The sequence below is a fragment of the Fusarium oxysporum genome, chromosome IX (genome assembly GCF_013085055.1).
Source record: "Fusarium oxysporum Fo47 chromosome IX, complete sequence".
NCBI classification, from domain to species: Eukaryota; Fungi; Ascomycota; class Sordariomycetes; order Hypocreales; family Nectriaceae; genus Fusarium; species Fusarium oxysporum.
Genome location: NC_072848.1, coordinates 2,464,930 through 2,482,035, shown reverse-complemented (window position 1 = coordinate 2,482,035; position 17,106 = coordinate 2,464,930). Strand labels below are relative to the sequence as shown.

General features: G+C 48.2%; 8 protein-coding genes across 8 annotated transcripts; 6 read left to right on the top strand and 2 right to left on the bottom strand.

The window, feature by feature from the left end:
- Window positions 1-100: 100 nt before the first annotated feature.
- On the bottom strand, window positions 101-758 carry FOBCDRAFT_53449 (uncharacterized protein). The gene is made up of 2 exons (XM_031190487.3): window positions 471-758; window positions 101-423 (listed from the first exon to the last, which is right to left on the bottom strand). The coding sequence occupies exons 1-2, from the start codon at window positions 537-539 to the stop codon at window positions 199-201; spliced, it is 294 nt and encodes a 97-aa protein (XP_031034472.2). The 5' UTR covers window positions 540-758; the 3' UTR covers window positions 101-198.
- A 170-nt stretch (window positions 759-928) lies between these two features.
- On the top strand, window positions 929-1,729 carry FOBCDRAFT_53448 (uncharacterized protein). Its single transcript, XM_031190486.3, has 3 exons — window positions 929-1,082; window positions 1,132-1,346; window positions 1,394-1,729. Exons 1-3 carry the CDS (start codon window positions 1,002-1,004, stop codon window positions 1,614-1,616), a joined length of 519 nt encoding a protein of 172 aa, XP_031034471.1. The 5' UTR covers window positions 929-1,001; the 3' UTR covers window positions 1,617-1,729.
- Window positions 1,730-2,448: 719 nt separating this feature from the next.
- FOBCDRAFT_323153 (uncharacterized protein) lies at window positions 2,449-3,881 on the top strand. Its single transcript, XM_031190485.3, has 2 exons — window positions 2,449-3,133; window positions 3,185-3,881. The coding sequence occupies exons 1-2, from the start codon at window positions 2,777-2,779 to the stop codon at window positions 3,737-3,739; spliced, it is 912 nt and encodes a 303-aa protein (XP_031034470.2). The 5' UTR covers window positions 2,449-2,776; the 3' UTR covers window positions 3,740-3,881.
- Window positions 3,882-4,082: 201 nt separating this feature from the next.
- FOBCDRAFT_206609 (uncharacterized protein) lies at window positions 4,083-6,453 on the bottom strand (the record flags this gene model as incomplete). The annotated part of the gene is made up of 8 exons (XM_059609177.1): window positions 4,083-4,120; window positions 4,151-4,535; window positions 4,592-4,799; window positions 4,849-4,976; window positions 5,026-5,125; window positions 5,190-5,472; window positions 5,520-5,634; window positions 5,686-6,453. The coding sequence occupies 8 exons, from the start codon at window positions 6,451-6,453 to the stop codon at window positions 4,083-4,085; spliced, it is 2,025 nt and encodes a 674-aa protein (XP_059465854.1).
- A 1,201-nt stretch (window positions 6,454-7,654) lies between these two features.
- FOBCDRAFT_144067 (uncharacterized protein) lies at window positions 7,655-9,846 on the top strand (the record flags this gene model as incomplete). The annotated part of the gene is made up of 5 exons (XM_059608173.1): window positions 7,655-8,158; window positions 8,264-8,657; window positions 8,748-8,990; window positions 9,036-9,503; window positions 9,707-9,846. The coding sequence occupies 5 exons, from the start codon at window positions 7,655-7,657 to the stop codon at window positions 9,844-9,846; spliced, it is 1,749 nt and encodes a 582-aa protein (XP_059465853.1).
- Window positions 9,847-10,724: 878 nt separating this feature from the next.
- Window positions 10,725-11,627, top strand: FOBCDRAFT_206607 (uncharacterized protein; the record flags this gene model as incomplete). The annotated part of the gene is made up of 1 exon (XM_031190481.2): window positions 10,725-11,627. One exon carries the CDS (start codon window positions 10,725-10,727, stop codon window positions 11,625-11,627), a length of 903 nt encoding a protein of 300 aa, XP_031034466.2.
- A 963-nt stretch (window positions 11,628-12,590) lies between these two features.
- FOBCDRAFT_243705 (uncharacterized protein) lies at window positions 12,591-13,863 on the top strand (the record flags this gene model as incomplete). Its single annotated transcript, XM_059610550.1, has 3 exons — window positions 12,591-12,625; window positions 12,674-13,605; window positions 13,673-13,863. 3 exons carry the CDS (start codon window positions 12,591-12,593, stop codon window positions 13,861-13,863), a joined length of 1,158 nt encoding a protein of 385 aa, XP_059467868.1.
- Window positions 13,864-15,050: 1,187 nt separating this feature from the next.
- Window positions 15,051-16,565, top strand: FOBCDRAFT_206605 (uncharacterized protein; the record flags this gene model as incomplete). The annotated part of the gene is made up of 1 exon (XM_059609176.1): window positions 15,051-16,565. One exon carries the CDS (start codon window positions 15,051-15,053, stop codon window positions 16,563-16,565), a length of 1,515 nt encoding a protein of 504 aa, XP_059467867.1.
- Between the last annotated feature and the right edge of the window lie 541 nt (window positions 16,566-17,106).

Below are 17,106 nucleotides of genomic sequence, written 5' to 3'. Positions count from 1 at the left end.
AAGGCAGTAGCCTCGTGCTCATGACGATTACTGGAAGGTGCACGAGAAGCGATGCTAGAAGGAAGGAGGCAACAGTGAAAGGTCTTCGGATTTCGGGACGTTAGGCTTATGAAGAGTTCATTATTATCCGCCGAGTCAATCAACTCGACATATCGCAATGCTAGTTCTTATCGTACACTCATCAATCATTCAGTCCACTTATTCCTGCTTGCGCGCAGCGCTCTCATGGCCTTCTCGCTCCATCCCCTGGCAACCGGTGAGTCTACCAGCGACCTCTTCGACCCTTCCATATCCCTTCTCGTGGTTCGGGTCGTTCTGTGCTCGAAGCTCGCCAGCCTTCTTCATGTCGGCAAGACCTGCTGCCTTGTCCTGTTCACCAGAGGCCTTCCATGGTTGAGAGCCGGTAATGGCGCCAATGGTAGCCTTAAAGGCATGAGTGAGAGGCCCTGGGGGGATTGAGAAGGACTTACCTCTGCGGCTCCCTTGACGTATTGGACGTGGCTGCCGATGAGACCGGGCTGCTGGTTGTTGTCGGCCATTTTGAGTATAGTAGTGTAAGTGCAGGTGCTTGGGTTCTGGTGAAGATCAAGACGTTTGGATCGGTAGAATTTGGAGATTATGAAGAAGAATGTAAACACAGAGAACAGGACCAGCAGGTGACCATTTTAAATACCAAGCTCCTTATTCGCCTACAACGCCTATGACATCGATCTCATGCTTCAAGTGTAGTCATGACATCACCTTCATTCGAGCATGACACCCCCGCGTAAGACCATTTATAGCGTCAAGGTCCCTGGAATTTTGGGGACTATTTTGATCTAGCACCGCCACGAACACCAGCCTCAAAACGCCCCAGTTGTTCCAGACCAGGTGGCCCGTGCTCCTCGAGCTCCCATGAGCCAGATGTCCATTTCGCTCCAGCGCGAAAGTTGCATCGTGGAGTTGTCAAGCTCTACAACAACCTCCCCTCACTCCACGAAGCCGATATACAAACCTTCGCCATGCTGTCGGCTCTTGGAAACCCGCGGCAAGCTGCTGCGCAGCTCATGAACTTTGCGCTCATCCTCTCTACGGCCTTCATGGTGCGAACGTGTCTTCTTGAGCTCCCGGACGAAAGCTAACCTGTCGCAGATGTGGAAAGGCCTTTCCGTTATCAGCGACTCGCCATCCCCGATCGTCGTCGTTCTATCTGGCTCTATGGAGCCCGCCTTCCAGCGAGGTGACCTACTCTTCCTCTGGAACCGAAACCTACTACAGGAGACCGAGATTGGCGAGGTTGTCGTTTACAACGTCAAGGACAAGGACATTCCTATCGTGCACCGAGTTGTACGCAAGTTTGGCAAGGGGTATGTTGTTTGTGCAAGAGTTGCGGGCAATGGCTAATGATGTACAGCGACACCGCTCAGCTTCTCACCAAGGGAGATAACAACCTTTCGGACGATACCGAGCTCTACGCCAAGAACCAGGACTACCTCGTACGAAGTGACATTATTGGAAGCGTTGTGGGATACATGCCATTTGTCGGTTACGTGACGATTCTTCTGTCGGAATACCCTTGGCTCAAGACAGTGATGTTGGGAATTATGGGTCTTATGGTGGTTCTACAGCGAGAATAAATGGTGTATGTGACGGGAAGATCTTGGATATTGTATACAAAACAAGCGTTTGCTTTGTCGCCGAAGTAGCGCCAAGAGACGATTCGATTGATACCCTTTGCATCAAATTTCACAGAGCATATCGGTGATTTCCCGACACAGACGAAGGATCCCAATGGTACGTTTTGGTGCCAAGGCGGTAGAAGCGATGTAACAATGTCACAATATCCGTTGGCCGTCTTGGCCAGGCACTTCACCAAAGGCTAGGAATTAGTTAGTGTGTGAGTACTCCGTATTGCTAGAGATTTACAACCTGGTCTTTCGTTGGGTCCAGTTTGACTGACTCATTGAAAGGGACACACGACAATAGCCCTATAGAATTGGCACCCAGGTTCGGCGATTTCCTCATGCTGTACCTGGTCTAATCTTAGCTGCAACTAGACCCATCCCCAAAGCGGCTAACCATGAGATTCTTAACGGCGGCCGCCAAGGATGAAAGGAAAATTTCGCTTTGTTTCTTCTGTTAGTGGCGTCTTCAAAAGATGTTGTTTTCTATTCCCGACAATTCGTGTGTTTACCAGCATCATGATCCGGGTCTCAGCCATGGATGTTTCATGTTCAAAGCAGCCTCGAATGAAGGACCTTAACAAACATGGAGTCAACACCGAACGCAACCGTGGCTCTACAGCAGATTCTGCTCCGGAACCAGAAGAAGCAGCCTTCTGGGTACTAAACCTGGCTCTTGAAATCCCCATTCCGTAGCGCATTCAAACAAATCGCCATTCCCGTAACCGACAAGCCCCTTAGATCACCATCCATGGATCATCACCTCCACTCATCGCGCTACTCCTTGCAGGAAGCCAATTGAACGAGGGACTAACACGATTTTACTCCTTGCAAGTCCCAGGGGCTCTGATCCAACGCCTCAATCTCGAATATTGGCCTGGGGGTTTCACAGCTGGAAGCGAGCTAATCGTTCCTTTTTCTTTTAAATATCAAGTCTGTCTTACCCGCCTTTTCGCACAAGGCTCTTCTTTTTTCGTTTCGCTTCGTTTTCGGTCATTCGTTCGTTAGTTCGCTTTTTACACTCGCTATCGCTGTGCGCTACCTTTATTCCCGTGGTTCAAACGCGCCGCGTCCTTTCGTTCATTTTATATTTTAAACCCGTCGTATTTCGCACAATGGCACCTGAATCTTCTACCCAAACGGATCCTGCGCCAGCAGCTTCTCCCGCTGTTCCTCCCACTGCGCAACATGCTCCTCAGACGTACGCCCAGCAACAACAGCAGCAACCTGGCTTTCAGCAAGACCCTCGCAGTTATGGGCCCCCTTACGCGCCGTACCCGCAACAGCCTCCTCAACAGCCTCCTCAACAGCAATGGACACCCCCCCAGGTCCCTGAGTCTAAGGCCTGGATGATCACCAAGCTCACACTCCACGGGATCGATATCGTTTGCTGTATTGTTGGATTGGGTCTTACGGGCGCGCTCAGAAGTACTGAGACACTGGGTCTGATCGCGCTCGGTGCTTGTCCACTTGTACGGCTCTCTCAACCCCTTGACTAGATGACATGTACTGACACTCTCTAGTTCGTCGTAGCAATGGTCTGGGATATCGCAGAATTGGCTACTCGTTTCGGTCGCAAATGGAAGGCCGGTATTCACCCTGGCGCTCATGTCGCCATCTCCCTCTTCATCTGGCTTGGTGCCGCTATCGTCGGTGGTCTCGAGAGCACTTTTAGCGCATACTATAATGAGTTCGATTACCTCGATGAAAATTGCGAATACAATTCTGAACAAGGACGTTACATTTGCACAAGCAGCGACAAAGTTGGCAGCAAACGCACGCTATTTATTGCCCTGTCAGTGTTTACGTGCCTCATCTGGCTCTGGCACTTCATCCTATTCGTCGGCGCCTGTATCGATACCCAGAAGCGAAACGCCGCGATGAGACGACCTGTTACAATGGTCTTTGGTGGACCGGCTTACTGGGGCCCGGGAGCGCAAGGTTTCCAACAGGTGCCTCAGTATTACGGACCTCCTCAAGGACAGAATATCCCCATGCAGAACTGGGCACCACCACAAATGGGAAATGGCAAGGAACCTATGGCAGCAACTCAGCCTGCGGCTGAGCGCTACGCTTAAGAGGCTGGAGGTTATTAGATCTGAGACTAATGGGAAGAATAATGTAGAGTAGGTTAAATGATACAGAGATGAACCAAAAAAGACAAAGACTTTTATCGGCTTTGCATTTCTTTCCCTGGAGTATCCTGAAGTTTTCCAAAGCTCCCAGTCTCATAAGAGGACCGAAGACTGTCGAATTCTGTGCTTACTAATAAATTCGTTTGGTTGCCTAGGCCAGGGGGCGATCAGTTGGCCCCTGGTGTGAATCCTGGTGCGATGCCGACCTTCATTTCTCCAATCACCTGCCCGTTGAAAACTTGAACACCTGTTATTCATAGATGGTTAGTATCTGCAGAGCAGAGTACTAATTTGCGGATCTCGGCGCGGACGGCAGCGTGAAAGCTGGATAGTGTAATTAGAGGCAAGACTCACATTTCATGTTCAAGCCGTCGATGATCAAGACTAATTCATAAGGGAACTTCCAGTACCAATATCTCCTGTAACGGCCACGAGGGCCCCGTGCTTGAGCAGTCTTACGCAGGAACCGTGGACGGAGATGTGTGACATCTGTCACTATAACACCAATCCTCTGAGCATCTAACTTGGTTAATGGAGGCTGGCTGGGCCATGTCTCAGGGGCCATACCTTTGTTATGATCATCTTTGAAACTGCGACAGTCTAGATAGGCCTCATCGGATACCCAGATCTCCTCTTGGCAAACGAACGGCCCGTGATTTACTGTACCATCAGCATTCCAGTAAGGGAAAGTTTGGTAGCGCGTCGCAGACTTCTGGAACAAAGGAGCAATATCATCGCCCTAGATGTATTTATCAGTAATTATTTCTTGGCGTGGTACAGAAATCAAAGACCGACCTTTTTCGAAATCCATTCTATGGCCTCCACGTAGTGTTCATTCGAGTTTTGGAAGCCCGGAATAGTCGGCTGTCCTGCATGCAACTCGTGGAAGTAAGGCTCATCGCAGCGAACACCATAACTTGATCTTGCAACCCTAGTCGGACCGTTCGATTTGTCAAGTGCCCTTAAGACACCTCCCAAGGAAACGGCATCGATTGCCGTCATGCTGTAATTGTTATGAGTTTCTGGCTACAAGATAACTGACTGAAACTGACCGGTTATGTGTGTCGAAGAGATATAGCTCTACATTGCAATTATTGGCAGCGTTGAAACTCTCGAGACTTTGACGGAGATGTGTTCGTAGAGGAATCGATTCTCCGAATCCACCCGTCAGGATGACTTTCTGCTTGCTGTTAGGTCATTTCTTTGCGATTAGCATTGGAAATACACACACAAATTTCCAGGCCACTCTGGGCCGCTGCGTGCAACTGCTGCTCCATAATGGCAGAAACCTTTTTGCAGACCTTTGTGTAAATCTCATTGAGGTGCTCACTATTGTTATATTAGACCCAAACCATACTATGAGTATATTATGCATGAATAGTGCAGTACTTACGATCGGATTGTCAACTGGTTGGGCTGCCTCAGTCGAGGGTTCTCAGCTTGGTTGGGATCCCCAGCGTCAAACTTAAGCCCAATGACCTCAAGACTATAGTCTTTGCTATGCTCAGAGACGACCCATCCGGCCTTGATCAAGTGCTCGAAGTCATGAACGGCGAGCTTACAGATGTAGCCCTCTAGTGTTGCCCCGTCTTGGCTCAAGTAGTCGTGGCCTGCGAGTAAAGTTCTTAGCAGCTGCCGGAATGCATCGTTCAGTGCACTGGAGCCACATGAATCGCCTGTCAAGAACAGTCAGAACGGCCCACTAAAGGATAAAGCCACTCACCGCTATGATGCACGACCTGCCTGGACAGCCTGAGAGGCAATCCTTGAGTGACAACATACGTCAAGGCATCACACGTCCCTCCTCTGGCGTCGAGGATCGTGAAAACATCCCCTTCCTATTACTGGTCAGCTGGGATGATGCTGTATGAAGGCGAAAATTTGCTTACTTTGATGACAGAGGGGCCGGCGAGTAGCCGTGTCGCCGCAGCTTCTGGCTCTGATATCATGAATATGTTCTCCATACAATCGCCGCTGAATTGAACTCCAGGAAAATCGACCCGCTTCATGGCTATACTCACACAAGTTTGCATGTCTCTAAGGGCTTGCTGATTCCAGAATACTGGCACGCAAATGACCATCTCTGTAGTAGAAATAGATTTGCTCCCTACAATCTCATCTTTGGCATGGGCGAGCAATTTCGTCAGGTAGTCGATGATGACTAAGAGAAGCATCTCTCGAATGGGAATCTCGCTTGGACAAGACCTCTTCTGAGATAGTCGACGGAGTGTTTCAATAAGACGTGCGTTCTGCATCTGATGGTTGTCTGACTGGCTCATAAGGTTCTTGAAGCCGTGTAGAAGCATCTGATTATTGTCAGAATGTGACATGACTCTCGACATGTCTTGCTGGACTTCCAAGCCCCAGCGTATCTGGTGATTGTCATGGCGGATAGCGCCAGGTTGCTCTACTTTGAGTTCGTCGAGGGGTTGGAAGACCCAGTCAACGGGATACCGGAGCAAGGTTGGCACTTCCAAGTGCATCGAACTTCCTCTGGAAGTCATCATCCCAGAGACATAGTTTGACACTGTTGTGGGCGACAAACTAATGACGCTTTCTGACAGGAGTCCCTCGTGTACTAAAGTATGAGAAACCGACGAGTTCGTCTCGCCGAAGTCCACAGCCATGACAAGCTTTTCAGCACCCTGTGGAGACATTGTGGTAATAGGTGAGGGAAGAAAGTAATTTGACTAGAGATAGAAAAGATTGAGGTTTTTCTAAACTCAACCATCAAGGATAAGTATTTCATGGCGACCACTATCTCGCATGTGGTGGTACAAAGGGGTGAATGCTCCTTTAGGTACGTAGCTTTGCAAGTATACAAACAAGAGGAAAACAAACGGCTTGCCTTGTTGTCAGACTCTTGGCGCCTAATTGCCTACTTTAGTCAACCGAATTGACTGTTTTCTCTTTTAGGGTGGTTTCAGTACATATGCAGATGTCCGAGAAGTCCACGACGCTCAAGGTACTAGGCAGTTACCAATATCAGCAGGTGATCATCACAATAATAACCTGGTCTCAAAGTATCAGCAGGTCACTGAAAACATTAACAGCCCGTCAGCTATGTAGTAAAGTTATAGGGCTCTAAACTGGTCAGCAGGATCTATTATTGACGGCCTGTAATGCAGCCAGCTTTCGGCAGGTCACTTATAGAGCCACCTGTCTGAGCACCGTGACCCACGTACGTGCCTTGTGATAAATATCAATCTGATACAACCCCCCTCAACAGCAGTAGGTCACCTGGCCAGTGGTCTATCAGCATAATTCATTAATCTCTCGGCCTTAAGCCTACAGGCTTCACTGCAGCCTTGACTTGATTAAAAAAAAAAATGAGGCCTTGAAAAGAGAGGATCTCGCGATATCTCTTTTTTTGCTAAGGACCTTCGGCACCCCTGCAAGCCACTTTGAGCTACTTTGGCAGGCTGCCAGGCTAGGTTGCTACAGCTGTTGGATTGAACAGATTTAGACCGGGTGATGGGATCAGGGCTGGTTGACTGGAATCAGAAAGGTTAGTTGTATCATAATACGACATTTGGAATAAAAAAAAAAAACAAAAAAAAAAAAAAGAAGAAGGGCTTACATATAGACTATTGCAAGCCTGTTTAGATTAAGCACCTGCCTTAAACTGTCTGTCGTCGCCCTATCTAGAGCCTCGTCTAGAAACTGGGGTGGCGCGAAAACGTACATACTTCCATACCTGTCAAACAAAGAAACCCGCCACTCGCACTTTGATTGCCAACAAAGAAACCCGACACTCGGACTTACCAACAAAGCCGACAACACAGTCAAAAGATTTGTTTCAAATTTCACCTTTACAACTTACCAACCTACCTAATACCCTGAATGCCATTCATTACCATGGATCCAAATACCCAACGCAGTCCAAAAAGGGCCAGCGCAGGCCCGTACAAGTTTAGAAAAAGGATCAAGACAATACAGTATGCAGATAACCCTCCGAGGCGGGGACCCAAGAAGAAGCTCGCCCCTGGCGGAAGACAACAAAAGCAGCAGAGGATCTGGGAACATGAGGAGACCTGCCAACTTTTGGCCCATTTCCAATGGAGCTTCAGTAACGGAGTTGATTTCTGGAGTGTCACGTTTCCAAAGTTTCAAGACAATGTCCAACCAACATTCACCGATGATCAGGCTGAGAAGCAGCTGAAGCATCTATCGACCCAGCATGGCCAGATGGAAGGCGACAATGACTATGAGAACTTGCTCGAATTTGGCCTCGAGTCGTTGAACCTACCAGAGGAGACCTCCAGAGATGTTGATCAGTTCTTCAACCGTATACCCGACATCAACGCTGGCCGGTCTGAAGTTGGCGGTGCACTTGCGAAATGGTGTACTAAGAGGCTCTTGGTGAGTTTCATGGTCTCTCCGGAGAAATTGAAGGTTGTGAGTACGACCATGTCAAGTCAACTGCCACTCATCTCTCATCTCGTGCTGACTGATATGCTGCTATAGATATTGCCAGACGAAGAGAAAGACCAAAGTGTGGGCCAAGCTGACGAAGACTCCTCCGCCGAACCCACTCAACCCACTGAAGTGCAACAACCATCTCACGGTTCATCGCGCCTCAGTTCGGCAGACCAAAATGCAGACAGCCCGTCCCCCAAGAGGGCTGAAACAACCGTCGAGCAACGTTCCGCCGATTACCCATCGCCCGATGGAAGAGAGATCTGGGAGATCGAAACCCTGCTCCTTGCGTCGGAGATCGAAAAAGAGCGACTCAAGAGAGAGCTAGATGCTGTGGTGAAGTATAAACCCGACGCCCGCGTGCAACACATCCTCGAGCAAAAGCTGGATTATACGGTCAGAAGGGTCTACAGCAGTAGATTTTTCAACGTCGAAATTCCAGGTATGAACGGGGAAAAGATTTCAAGACTGTACATGATGGTGTTTCGGAACATACAAAATGCATGTTTCGGAGTATGCCGGGATCATCCAGAAGCACTGGAGGAACAAACCATGCGCAGCGATCTCGCGGAGTCTTGGGCGCTAATGGCTTTTGGACAAGGACTCAAAGATTGCATTCCTCGACTTAAAGATTCCAGGAATTTCAAAGTCGAGTTGCTCCTAGGACTATTAGCTTCAGCAGTCATTGAAATGGTATTCGAGCCAGCCTTCCCAGCATTCATTCACCCACCAAACCCCATTGCAGAAGCCTATCGGCAGATTATTATGGATTTTGGTAAGTGAACTGAGGATCGAGCGAGGAAATGACTAACATATCCAGCTGGAGTCAATGAGCTTCATCGAGCAGATTGCATTGTCCTCCCACAAGTGACTGACAATAGCAGGGCTGAAATTATCCAGAGAAAGGTCAAGGAACTAGAACGTATACTTTACAAGCACTTAGACTCTTTCTGGGCATTTCCAGATAACGACAATGATAACCTAGAAGAAGTGCTCAGGAAAAAGATCAATTTCGGTTCCTTTCTCGCGCCGGCGCTGGAGTTGAAGCTGGATCTCATAACAACTGCTACACGGCTCAAGTTCTTCTACTACGAGTCAGATGAGCCCTTTGACGAGGAGTATATGGAGCGTTGCCCATTTTCAGACCGTGAGAGAAACACCATCAAAGGCTGCTTGTTCCCTCTTCTCTTGTGGCCCCGGGCTCGAGAGGAAACGGCAACTTCAAGTGACTACGTCCTCGAGCACAATACCAAATACAGCATGTACTTCACGCGACTAACAGAGGGGAGTCATCGTGATCTGGAAGTGGCGACTAAGGCAATCGTGCTGACGTAGGGTAGGATGGGGGAGACGCAGCAGTTGAGAGGGTCTGATGGGAAGCTGTTCTTATACATTGGACGAAATTTGCAAACAATATTTTCTTTATTTGTAGTTCTATTTAATCTGCATGCTTTTATCTATGGCAATGAGTTTTATCTTGAAAAATGACAGCGAATCTTGGTAAAGTAATGCTTGTGAAGTTATCAGGAGAACCACAGGCTAAGTACTCGATCACGCTTTTCTCAGCACAGTGCCTGTGTACCAGAGGTCAGACTCATGTACCAGGAGCCTGTCGATTCAACTTTTCGTAAGAATTCACACGAAGTTTGAGGCTAATCTATCAGCCTTCCTGAGAGCACACCCTGTCCAAATGATTGGGTGTTCTCGTCATGAGTCCGACTAGCCACACTTTCACGCTCAGGTGCAGGAACAGCATGGGACGTTAAATTACCAAAACAGTTGTGCCAATAAGAGCCAAAAAGGCTGTCATCTGTGGTATGACCTTGGTCCTGAAGCATAAAACCTTATGCGTAGGCTTCGATTTCGATTTGTCAAGGGGCATCTGCGCGTTGATATCTACATCCTTACTTGCCCAAACAAACTCATTACTGTAGTGTCTCATTTGATTTTTCACAAGCGTTGTTCGAAAATATAAAGTTAGACTATGTATTGGACGGCGATGTGAAGGTTATTTCCAAGCCAATGAGGGATTGGCAGTTCCCGAACAATGTTATGACTTTATACACTCCAGTGAGTCATGGCGAAGTAAGACATCACGAGTTCACGGCAAATTAAAAAAAGAGAATACCCTCCTACCATGAATACCTATGCATGCCAATCAGGCTAGGTAAGGGCATGAAACATCGAGCTCAAGTCGTCAGATGGGAGGCCACTGGAGGCAAAAATGCTCAGAACCTTTATCCTAGATGCCAAAAAAACGGGGGCAGATCTAGTAGGCCATGTACTACTCATGTTAAGCATCTTGCTTTAAAGCTAGAAGCTCGATCAGACTTTGACGGAGGTCCCTACAAAGTGACTTATGTGGGTTGATCAACTTTAATCCGTGCTCTATTTAAGTCCCCTCCCCCCGTGAAACTGGATGTTTTTCTCTCCTGTAAAATCTCGACTCGGCATTCTGTACATCACCATCCGTTCTGTCACGTTTAGACTTTACTTTTAATTTACCACCATGACTACCGAACGCCAACTGGGCAAATGGTGCCGATTTCATTTCGAAACTGGGACGATCAGTATCCCTAGCATTTTTATCACAAACACCGGAAACCTCCGTTCCCTATTTAAAGAAAAAGATGAATACGAGATGAAAGATGTAGACGTGTCGACTGGGCGCGTCTTTGCGGACTACATAATGAGCCGTAGATATGACGTCGACTACGAGACCGTAGCACGAGACGAGAGAATGGCTTTGAGAGAGTATATGATTGCACTAAAGGCCTGGGCTATGGGACGCCGATATAACCTCTATGGTCTGGTTGTCCTAGCCAGAGAACATGTCATCGACTTGGCTGAGCTTGTGAACCCTATTTGCGTACTCGAGGTGACAGTTGATACTCCCTTGGCGATGAAACACATCACCGGTATCATCCACCGAATCGACGACTTCACTTGGGATGTCTTGGAGACCACAACAAAACGGCAGGCGACAGACATTCTCTTGCACATGCAACCTCCAGATACAGTGGGTCGGCTATGGGTGATGCTCCAGTTCATGCAGAAAGCCCAGGGACCGGCTCTACAACGAGGCCAGCGTCTGGTTGCCCAGACCCTTCCAACCCTTCTGCCAGGCGTAACAGAATACTTGCAGTTGCGCCAAGAATTGATGCGAGCAAGGGAGGGTATAAACCCTGAAGATGATACCCCCTTCGAGGAGGATGTCGATGAGTACGATGAAATTCCTTTTGATCACTTCATTCCAGGTGCCAAGATCAAGTGTGGAAAGATCATGCGGGCCATGGTCGGAAGCATCAAGAGTAGCCAAAACATCGGTACCCGCAATAAGGAAAAGCCGTCCAAGAGGGACAAGTATATTTTTTACTGTCCGTTCTATTTCATCAGATCATCTTTAAGATGATGGAAGTACAACAAGTCTCCTTCAAGCATGAAACTCTCAGCATCTCATTTCGGACGAGAGTACATGCAGCTGGAACTGTTTCCACCCCTTCTCATATTTGGGAGTGAGAAAAGGGGTATAGGATGGGTGTCTACATCGGGCAGCACTCATACCTTCTTCTGGCCCGACTACTACATCACACACGCATACACACCTCGCCATCAACCTTGTTGATACACATTACGACTCAGCTTGGCAGCCATCAGATCTGGAGCCAGAGGCTAAACAAGAGTCAATATATTTCAGGTCTTTCTACCCTTCTTCACCACCATATCAGAGATCGCCATGCAGCAACTCGGTCACAAAAAGATAACAAGTCAACCCCGTGCTTCGGGGCGATGTATCACACGCACCAAACAACACTACTTATCTTTCAATATAAATTGTTGGAAATATTCTATACCAATTGAGTACATCAATATCACCTCATGGAAGACGAATTGCATGGCGCATGTTTTCATGGATATTAGTGCGAGTGTTATTGGATTCTTGTTTACTAGCATGTCAGACATTATCATAATGATACACACGATTGGCAGTCTGAGATGTTTGTTGTATTGCATATGAAAACGATTGTAAAGTGATCGTGATAACCAACTCGGAATGCTTAAATTTGCCATATCTTGGTCTCAAGTGAAGTCTCAAGCCAATAAAATGAACAGTCGAAGAATTAACCAGACTCCATTCGTTGTGTGAGGCTGGCGTCTGCGTGTTGTGACACCAGCACTGCGAGGCAGAGTTGAGCAGCCTTATTAAACCAAGCCTCTTACCAGATCTCCACCAGCGCTAGGACCAGGCGCTGAACATCAAAAGGCTCCCCGGATCTGCCTCTTCCAATTCAGCAACTCTGTCCTTCCATCTTTGCTTTTTCTTCGCTAATGCTTTTCTCAACCGTTGCGCAAACCGACGACAATTCGACGCAAAATGGCTGGATATTGGGGCCCCAAGCCCACACACTCGTGAGTATTTGCTCCAATGAAGGGAAATTTGACTGAACACGCAAACAGGCCTTATGCGAGTGGTCCTTGTGCTGTTTACTTCGCAAGCGCGGGCCCTCTGCACATCCCCCGCTCACTCCTCAATGAGAATATGAAGCAGGCTGCACAGTTCCGAGATGACGATTCTTCTCATCCTCTGTCCGAGCTGTGGCTAGATGACATCACGCTCGATGCAGGTCATGTCATCATTCACTATCTCATCACCGGTACCTACCAGTGCCTCCAGCCACAGGAGGAAGAAGCAGAAGAAGAAGAAGAAGAAGAAGAAGAAGAAGAGAAGAAGTTTGCAGCGGAACTCGCGACTGCTATCCGTGTCTACGTCGCTGCTGACAGTCTGTCCTTGCCCGCACTCCGTGAGATGGCCAGAGGGGAGATCTTTCGCCTCGGCGAGTGGCTCAGTCTCCCTGCCCTGATCAAAGTAATGGAAGAAGCTGCCCTGTCATTTGATGCGTATCCTGGAATCGCTACCTATGTCGAATCGCGAGTTTTGTCTTACTCCCAGGACGAAGTCATCCATGGCTCAGACAAGGCCGATGAGACACTGGATGCGCTGGGTGCACCGGATTCTTTGAGTAAGGTATTACTACGAAGCGTCTTGCTCGCCAAGGCCTCTGAAGACCGCCAGAAGAAGGAGCCAAACTACCGACTGTCCACGGTGGGATATGCTGCGCTCGAACTGCGTCCGATCGAAGAAGGCATGGAACGAGCCGAGAAGAGAGCGCTCAGAAACGCTGAAGCTGCTGATGAGGAACAAGAACTTGGTCCGCTGATGGAGAAAAAGAAGAAAGGAGGACTCATGCGCGAGGAGTGGGCGCGGGTTCTGACCTTTCAGCGCAATGCTATAAAGAGAGCTGAGGAAGAGTCAATGGAGAGAGCGATGGACGCCCAGCGTTGGCTTGAAGGCAACAAGTCGACCGCCCCACATCCTATTCCTAAGGAGGGTAAGTAACATGTTTCCAAGTCCTTGAATAGATCACAGCGCTGCATCTTCAAGGTCAATATTAATAGCTACAGATGCCAAGATTCGCAGGCTCGTATCCGAATCGTTCCGAGCGCTACACGAAGCTTGCGGGATCTCGCCTGACGAGCCGGCTGAACATTACGACAATGATACCAACAGCGATTGCACTTGGACTGATCAGCTCACACCTAGCTCCAGCCAGGGTTCATCAGTGCACAAAGTATCCTCCTGGTGGTGATAGGGCTTCCAGGAAACGCAGGATTGTGGAAGGAATGGGGCATTCAAGATTGATGGGGTAGCATATGGAGATCAACAGACTACTTTCGGAGGTATGAAAGGCTAAATCGGATTACATCAAATGTCCCCTCGTTCACAGCTCGCTTACTATCGTGACTGTCGGGACTCTGGTCCACTTGTCCCTTGCACCATGTGAAGCACGTGACTCGGACCGAACGACTTGCAAAACATTCGGCGAGAACAAACAGATACCTCACGTCAAGGCATAACAGAACGAGAGCATAGAAGAATCAAAGAATTTAATATTGAAGAACAAGACGATCTTGAATGTTCTTGATTTAATTGTGTTGTGATTTTGCTGCTGAGGGTGTGGTAGCGACGTTGATTTAATTACTAATCCAATGGATCCTGTCGAGCTGTGATGCCGAAATACGCACGTGACCGTCACCTCCCACGGGTCACCATCCAGGCGGCAAAAGTTACAGCTTGCACCTGATGATTAAAGTCCCAGAAATGCGAGAATGACTACATAGGTCCTATACCTAGAATAATCCTTCTAGAATAAGAACGTAGAGCCTGGGCTGGCTTATCGCAAGGTGGCGCGCAAGCTGTGGATCTTTGCACAAAGACTTGACCTAGGTACTTAACGAAGAAGGTTTGTGTGAAAGGCGGTTCTCAGTAAGCGAGAGCACACCGAAGAGCACAAGAGTTTATTTCTCTTTCATCAAACAAACTTATGCCTTACAAGAAGGTATGCGGCGTGATGCGAAAATTGTAATTGTGTGCTTTTAACCTTGTTGGGTGCCACCTGAATTTTACTTTCACAGCCTTACTTTACCTCGAGTGACCAAAGGTTTTCTAAAGTTTGAACAGTCAACCTTTTCAAAGAGTCAAGCCAGTAAAGGCGTCTCAGTTTATCGCGTGGCGGTTCATGATTTGTTCTCCCAGGTTAAACAACCTTTGTGAGCTGGAGATCACATTATGATGAGAAAGGTAGCCAATGGCATCGTAGAACTTTGAAATAAAGTCAAGTAGTAAGAGGAGAGTCAAAAAGTTAACATCTAGGTATTTATGCTATGTCTTGTCCGGTCAAAAAGCAGGATCTCTCCTGTTCTCTTCTCATTCACATCACGACAAACCACGTTAACAAACTCGCCCACAAAACGATAACACTAAGTTCACTTGATAATGGCAGCGTCGATGGCTGCGAGTTGGTGGAGCGGTGCAAACCACCTAGTCGCCATCGAATTTCAGGGACGAAAAACATTCCATGTCGAATTGACTAAGCTCGAGAAGTACCCTCGGCTTTACATGCAGATCACTTCTCCCGCACCATCGTACATCTATGGCCACGTCCACAATGGCATGGGATTTTCCTACCACCAGGATCTCGGACCTTTGTACCTCGACCTGCACACTGTGCCCCAAGGTGCCGGACACATGCTGTGGGATTACTTGTCAGCCGGAATGTTTACTCCCCTCCAAGGCAATCCATCCGACAAGAAGCAAGAAGAATACTTCAAAAGCATTGTTCACGTACATGCTGTGGCAGACGAGTTCAGAATAGAGGGTCTCAAGTCGGACACGGCGAAGGAGATCTTCCGCAAGGCTCAAGACATGGGTCTGATGGAGCTAGTCAAGCTCCTTGAAGAAGCGAACTATCGTTCTGACTCATTCCCAAAGTTGTCCGAGTACTTGGAGAAGCGGCTGGTTGGTTCCGCTTTGGATTACGGTGAGGGAGACAGCCAAAGGGCCTTCACCGAACTAAGGACCCAACCATCACTCTCAGTTACTCAGATGCTCTTGAAAGCAATCACAGAGATTAGCGACGTCGGGTGCAGGTTGGGTAAGCAGCACTCAATGCTAGTTGAGGTCGATAGAAGGAAGGTTGCCGGGAGAATGGCTGCTTCCGAGGTCATTGGCTGGAAAGATTCGAAGTATCCCAGAACGATGTGGGTGAAACCGAAGAGTGAGACCGCGGGAGCGAGCAAGTCAGTTGGTAGCCGATTCTTCGGTCCCGCGGCCAAGGGAGAGGACAGAAGCGGGATGAAAGACTATCTCGGACAGCCAATGCAGCGAACGGCCGTGCCAGAGCCAACTTTCTATTCTCCCAGCGAGCCCGCATTTATTCCTCCTTCGATGTTTCTTCCTTCTCTGGCTCATGGAACTGAAAGCAATGAAGCTGTGCTACTCCCGGCTTTCGGAGACACACCGAGGACTTCGAGATACGAAGACTTATCCTCCACTTCTCGCAGGGCAAAGACACTATCAGAGATAGACAGGGAATGGCAAATGGAGGTCATGCGCCAAGAGCAGAAGCTTCGACAACCCAGCCATCTAGTTCGACAACGAATGGCCAAGATGGGCTTTGAGGAGCCCGAGTCGCAGATGGAGCATGATGCACCGAGCAAGAGTCCGCTTCCAAACCCTTCAACCACATCAGGGGGTTTCTCGTCGGAAACAGCTACGGACACCGAGAAGGATATTCTAGACGAGGCTACAAAACCTTGCGATTGGCCAGTGACACCAATTGGATCCGAGCTTAATTTACCCGAGTACATAGTGCCCTCCTTTGACGCGCCTTTGCAATCCTTTACATCTTCTCCGGATACCATGGAAGGTGACCCTGTTGAAGTCGAAGGCCCCATGAATTGGGATACGGGTTTATCTGAATATGAATACATTCCTAGAGATGTTTCCTGAACTTTGGCTGAGATATGTGACTGGAAAGACGGACATGTAGATTGAGTTGGATGAATGGAAAAGGTGGAATCAGAGCACACAATGGAACAGGTATTAGAGTTTGGAGTTTTTGGAGTGATCTATTTTCTATAAGAATTGCCCGCGGCCTATTCTGGTGGCTCTTGTGGCTGTTGATCTCTTATGTCTTGGATTGCCTATCAAGATTTTGCTTTCACTGAGGAGTACAGTTGTGGTGGATATAATATGGTCTGAAAATAAAAACACAAAAGTCTTGGACACAACGAACTACCCCTTGAAGTGACTGGTGGACGAGCCTTGAATGGTAATTTTACAATTTATATCAGGGTTCAAAAACATAAGCATCAATAATTATGCGTCAGGAGGTTCTGTGTCTTCTTGGGTGATGTAGGACGAGGAACCGTGGTGAAACCTATTTCCGCAGTAAAGCCAAATGCCACTGACTGTCTTTGATATGAAAAGGAAAGGATTTCAGTGAAGCTTACTTGTCCTCAGTGACCTTAATTCGTAGTTGAGACCTGTG

Bases quoted from the DNA above. Each gene is read 5' to 3' on its own strand.
- FOBCDRAFT_53449 (XM_031190487.3), bottom strand. From the start codon at position 539: ATGGCCGACAACAACCAGCAGCCCGGTCTCATCGGCAGCCACGTCCAA. The intron at 424-470 runs GTAAGTCCTTCT...CATGCCTTTAAG, and splicing joins ACGTCAAGGGAGCCGCAGAG to GCTACCATTGGCGCCATTAC.
- FOBCDRAFT_53448 (XM_031190486.3), top strand. From the start codon at position 1,002: ATGCTGTCGGCTCTTGGAAACCCGCGGCAAGCTGCTGCGCAGCTCATG. The intron at 1,083-1,131 runs GTGCGAACGTGT...AACCTGTCGCAG, and splicing joins TCCTCTCTACGGCCTTCATG to ATGTGGAAAGGCCTTTCCGT. The intron at 1,347-1,393 runs GTATGTTGTTTG...AATGATGTACAG, and splicing joins GTACGCAAGTTTGGCAAGGG to CGACACCGCTCAGCTTCTCA.
- FOBCDRAFT_323153 (XM_031190485.3), top strand. From the start codon at position 2,777: ATGGCACCTGAATCTTCTACCCAAACGGATCCTGCGCCAGCAGCTTCT. The intron at 3,134-3,184 runs GTACGGCTCTCT...GACACTCTCTAG, and splicing joins CGCTCGGTGCTTGTCCACTT to TTCGTCGTAGCAATGGTCTG.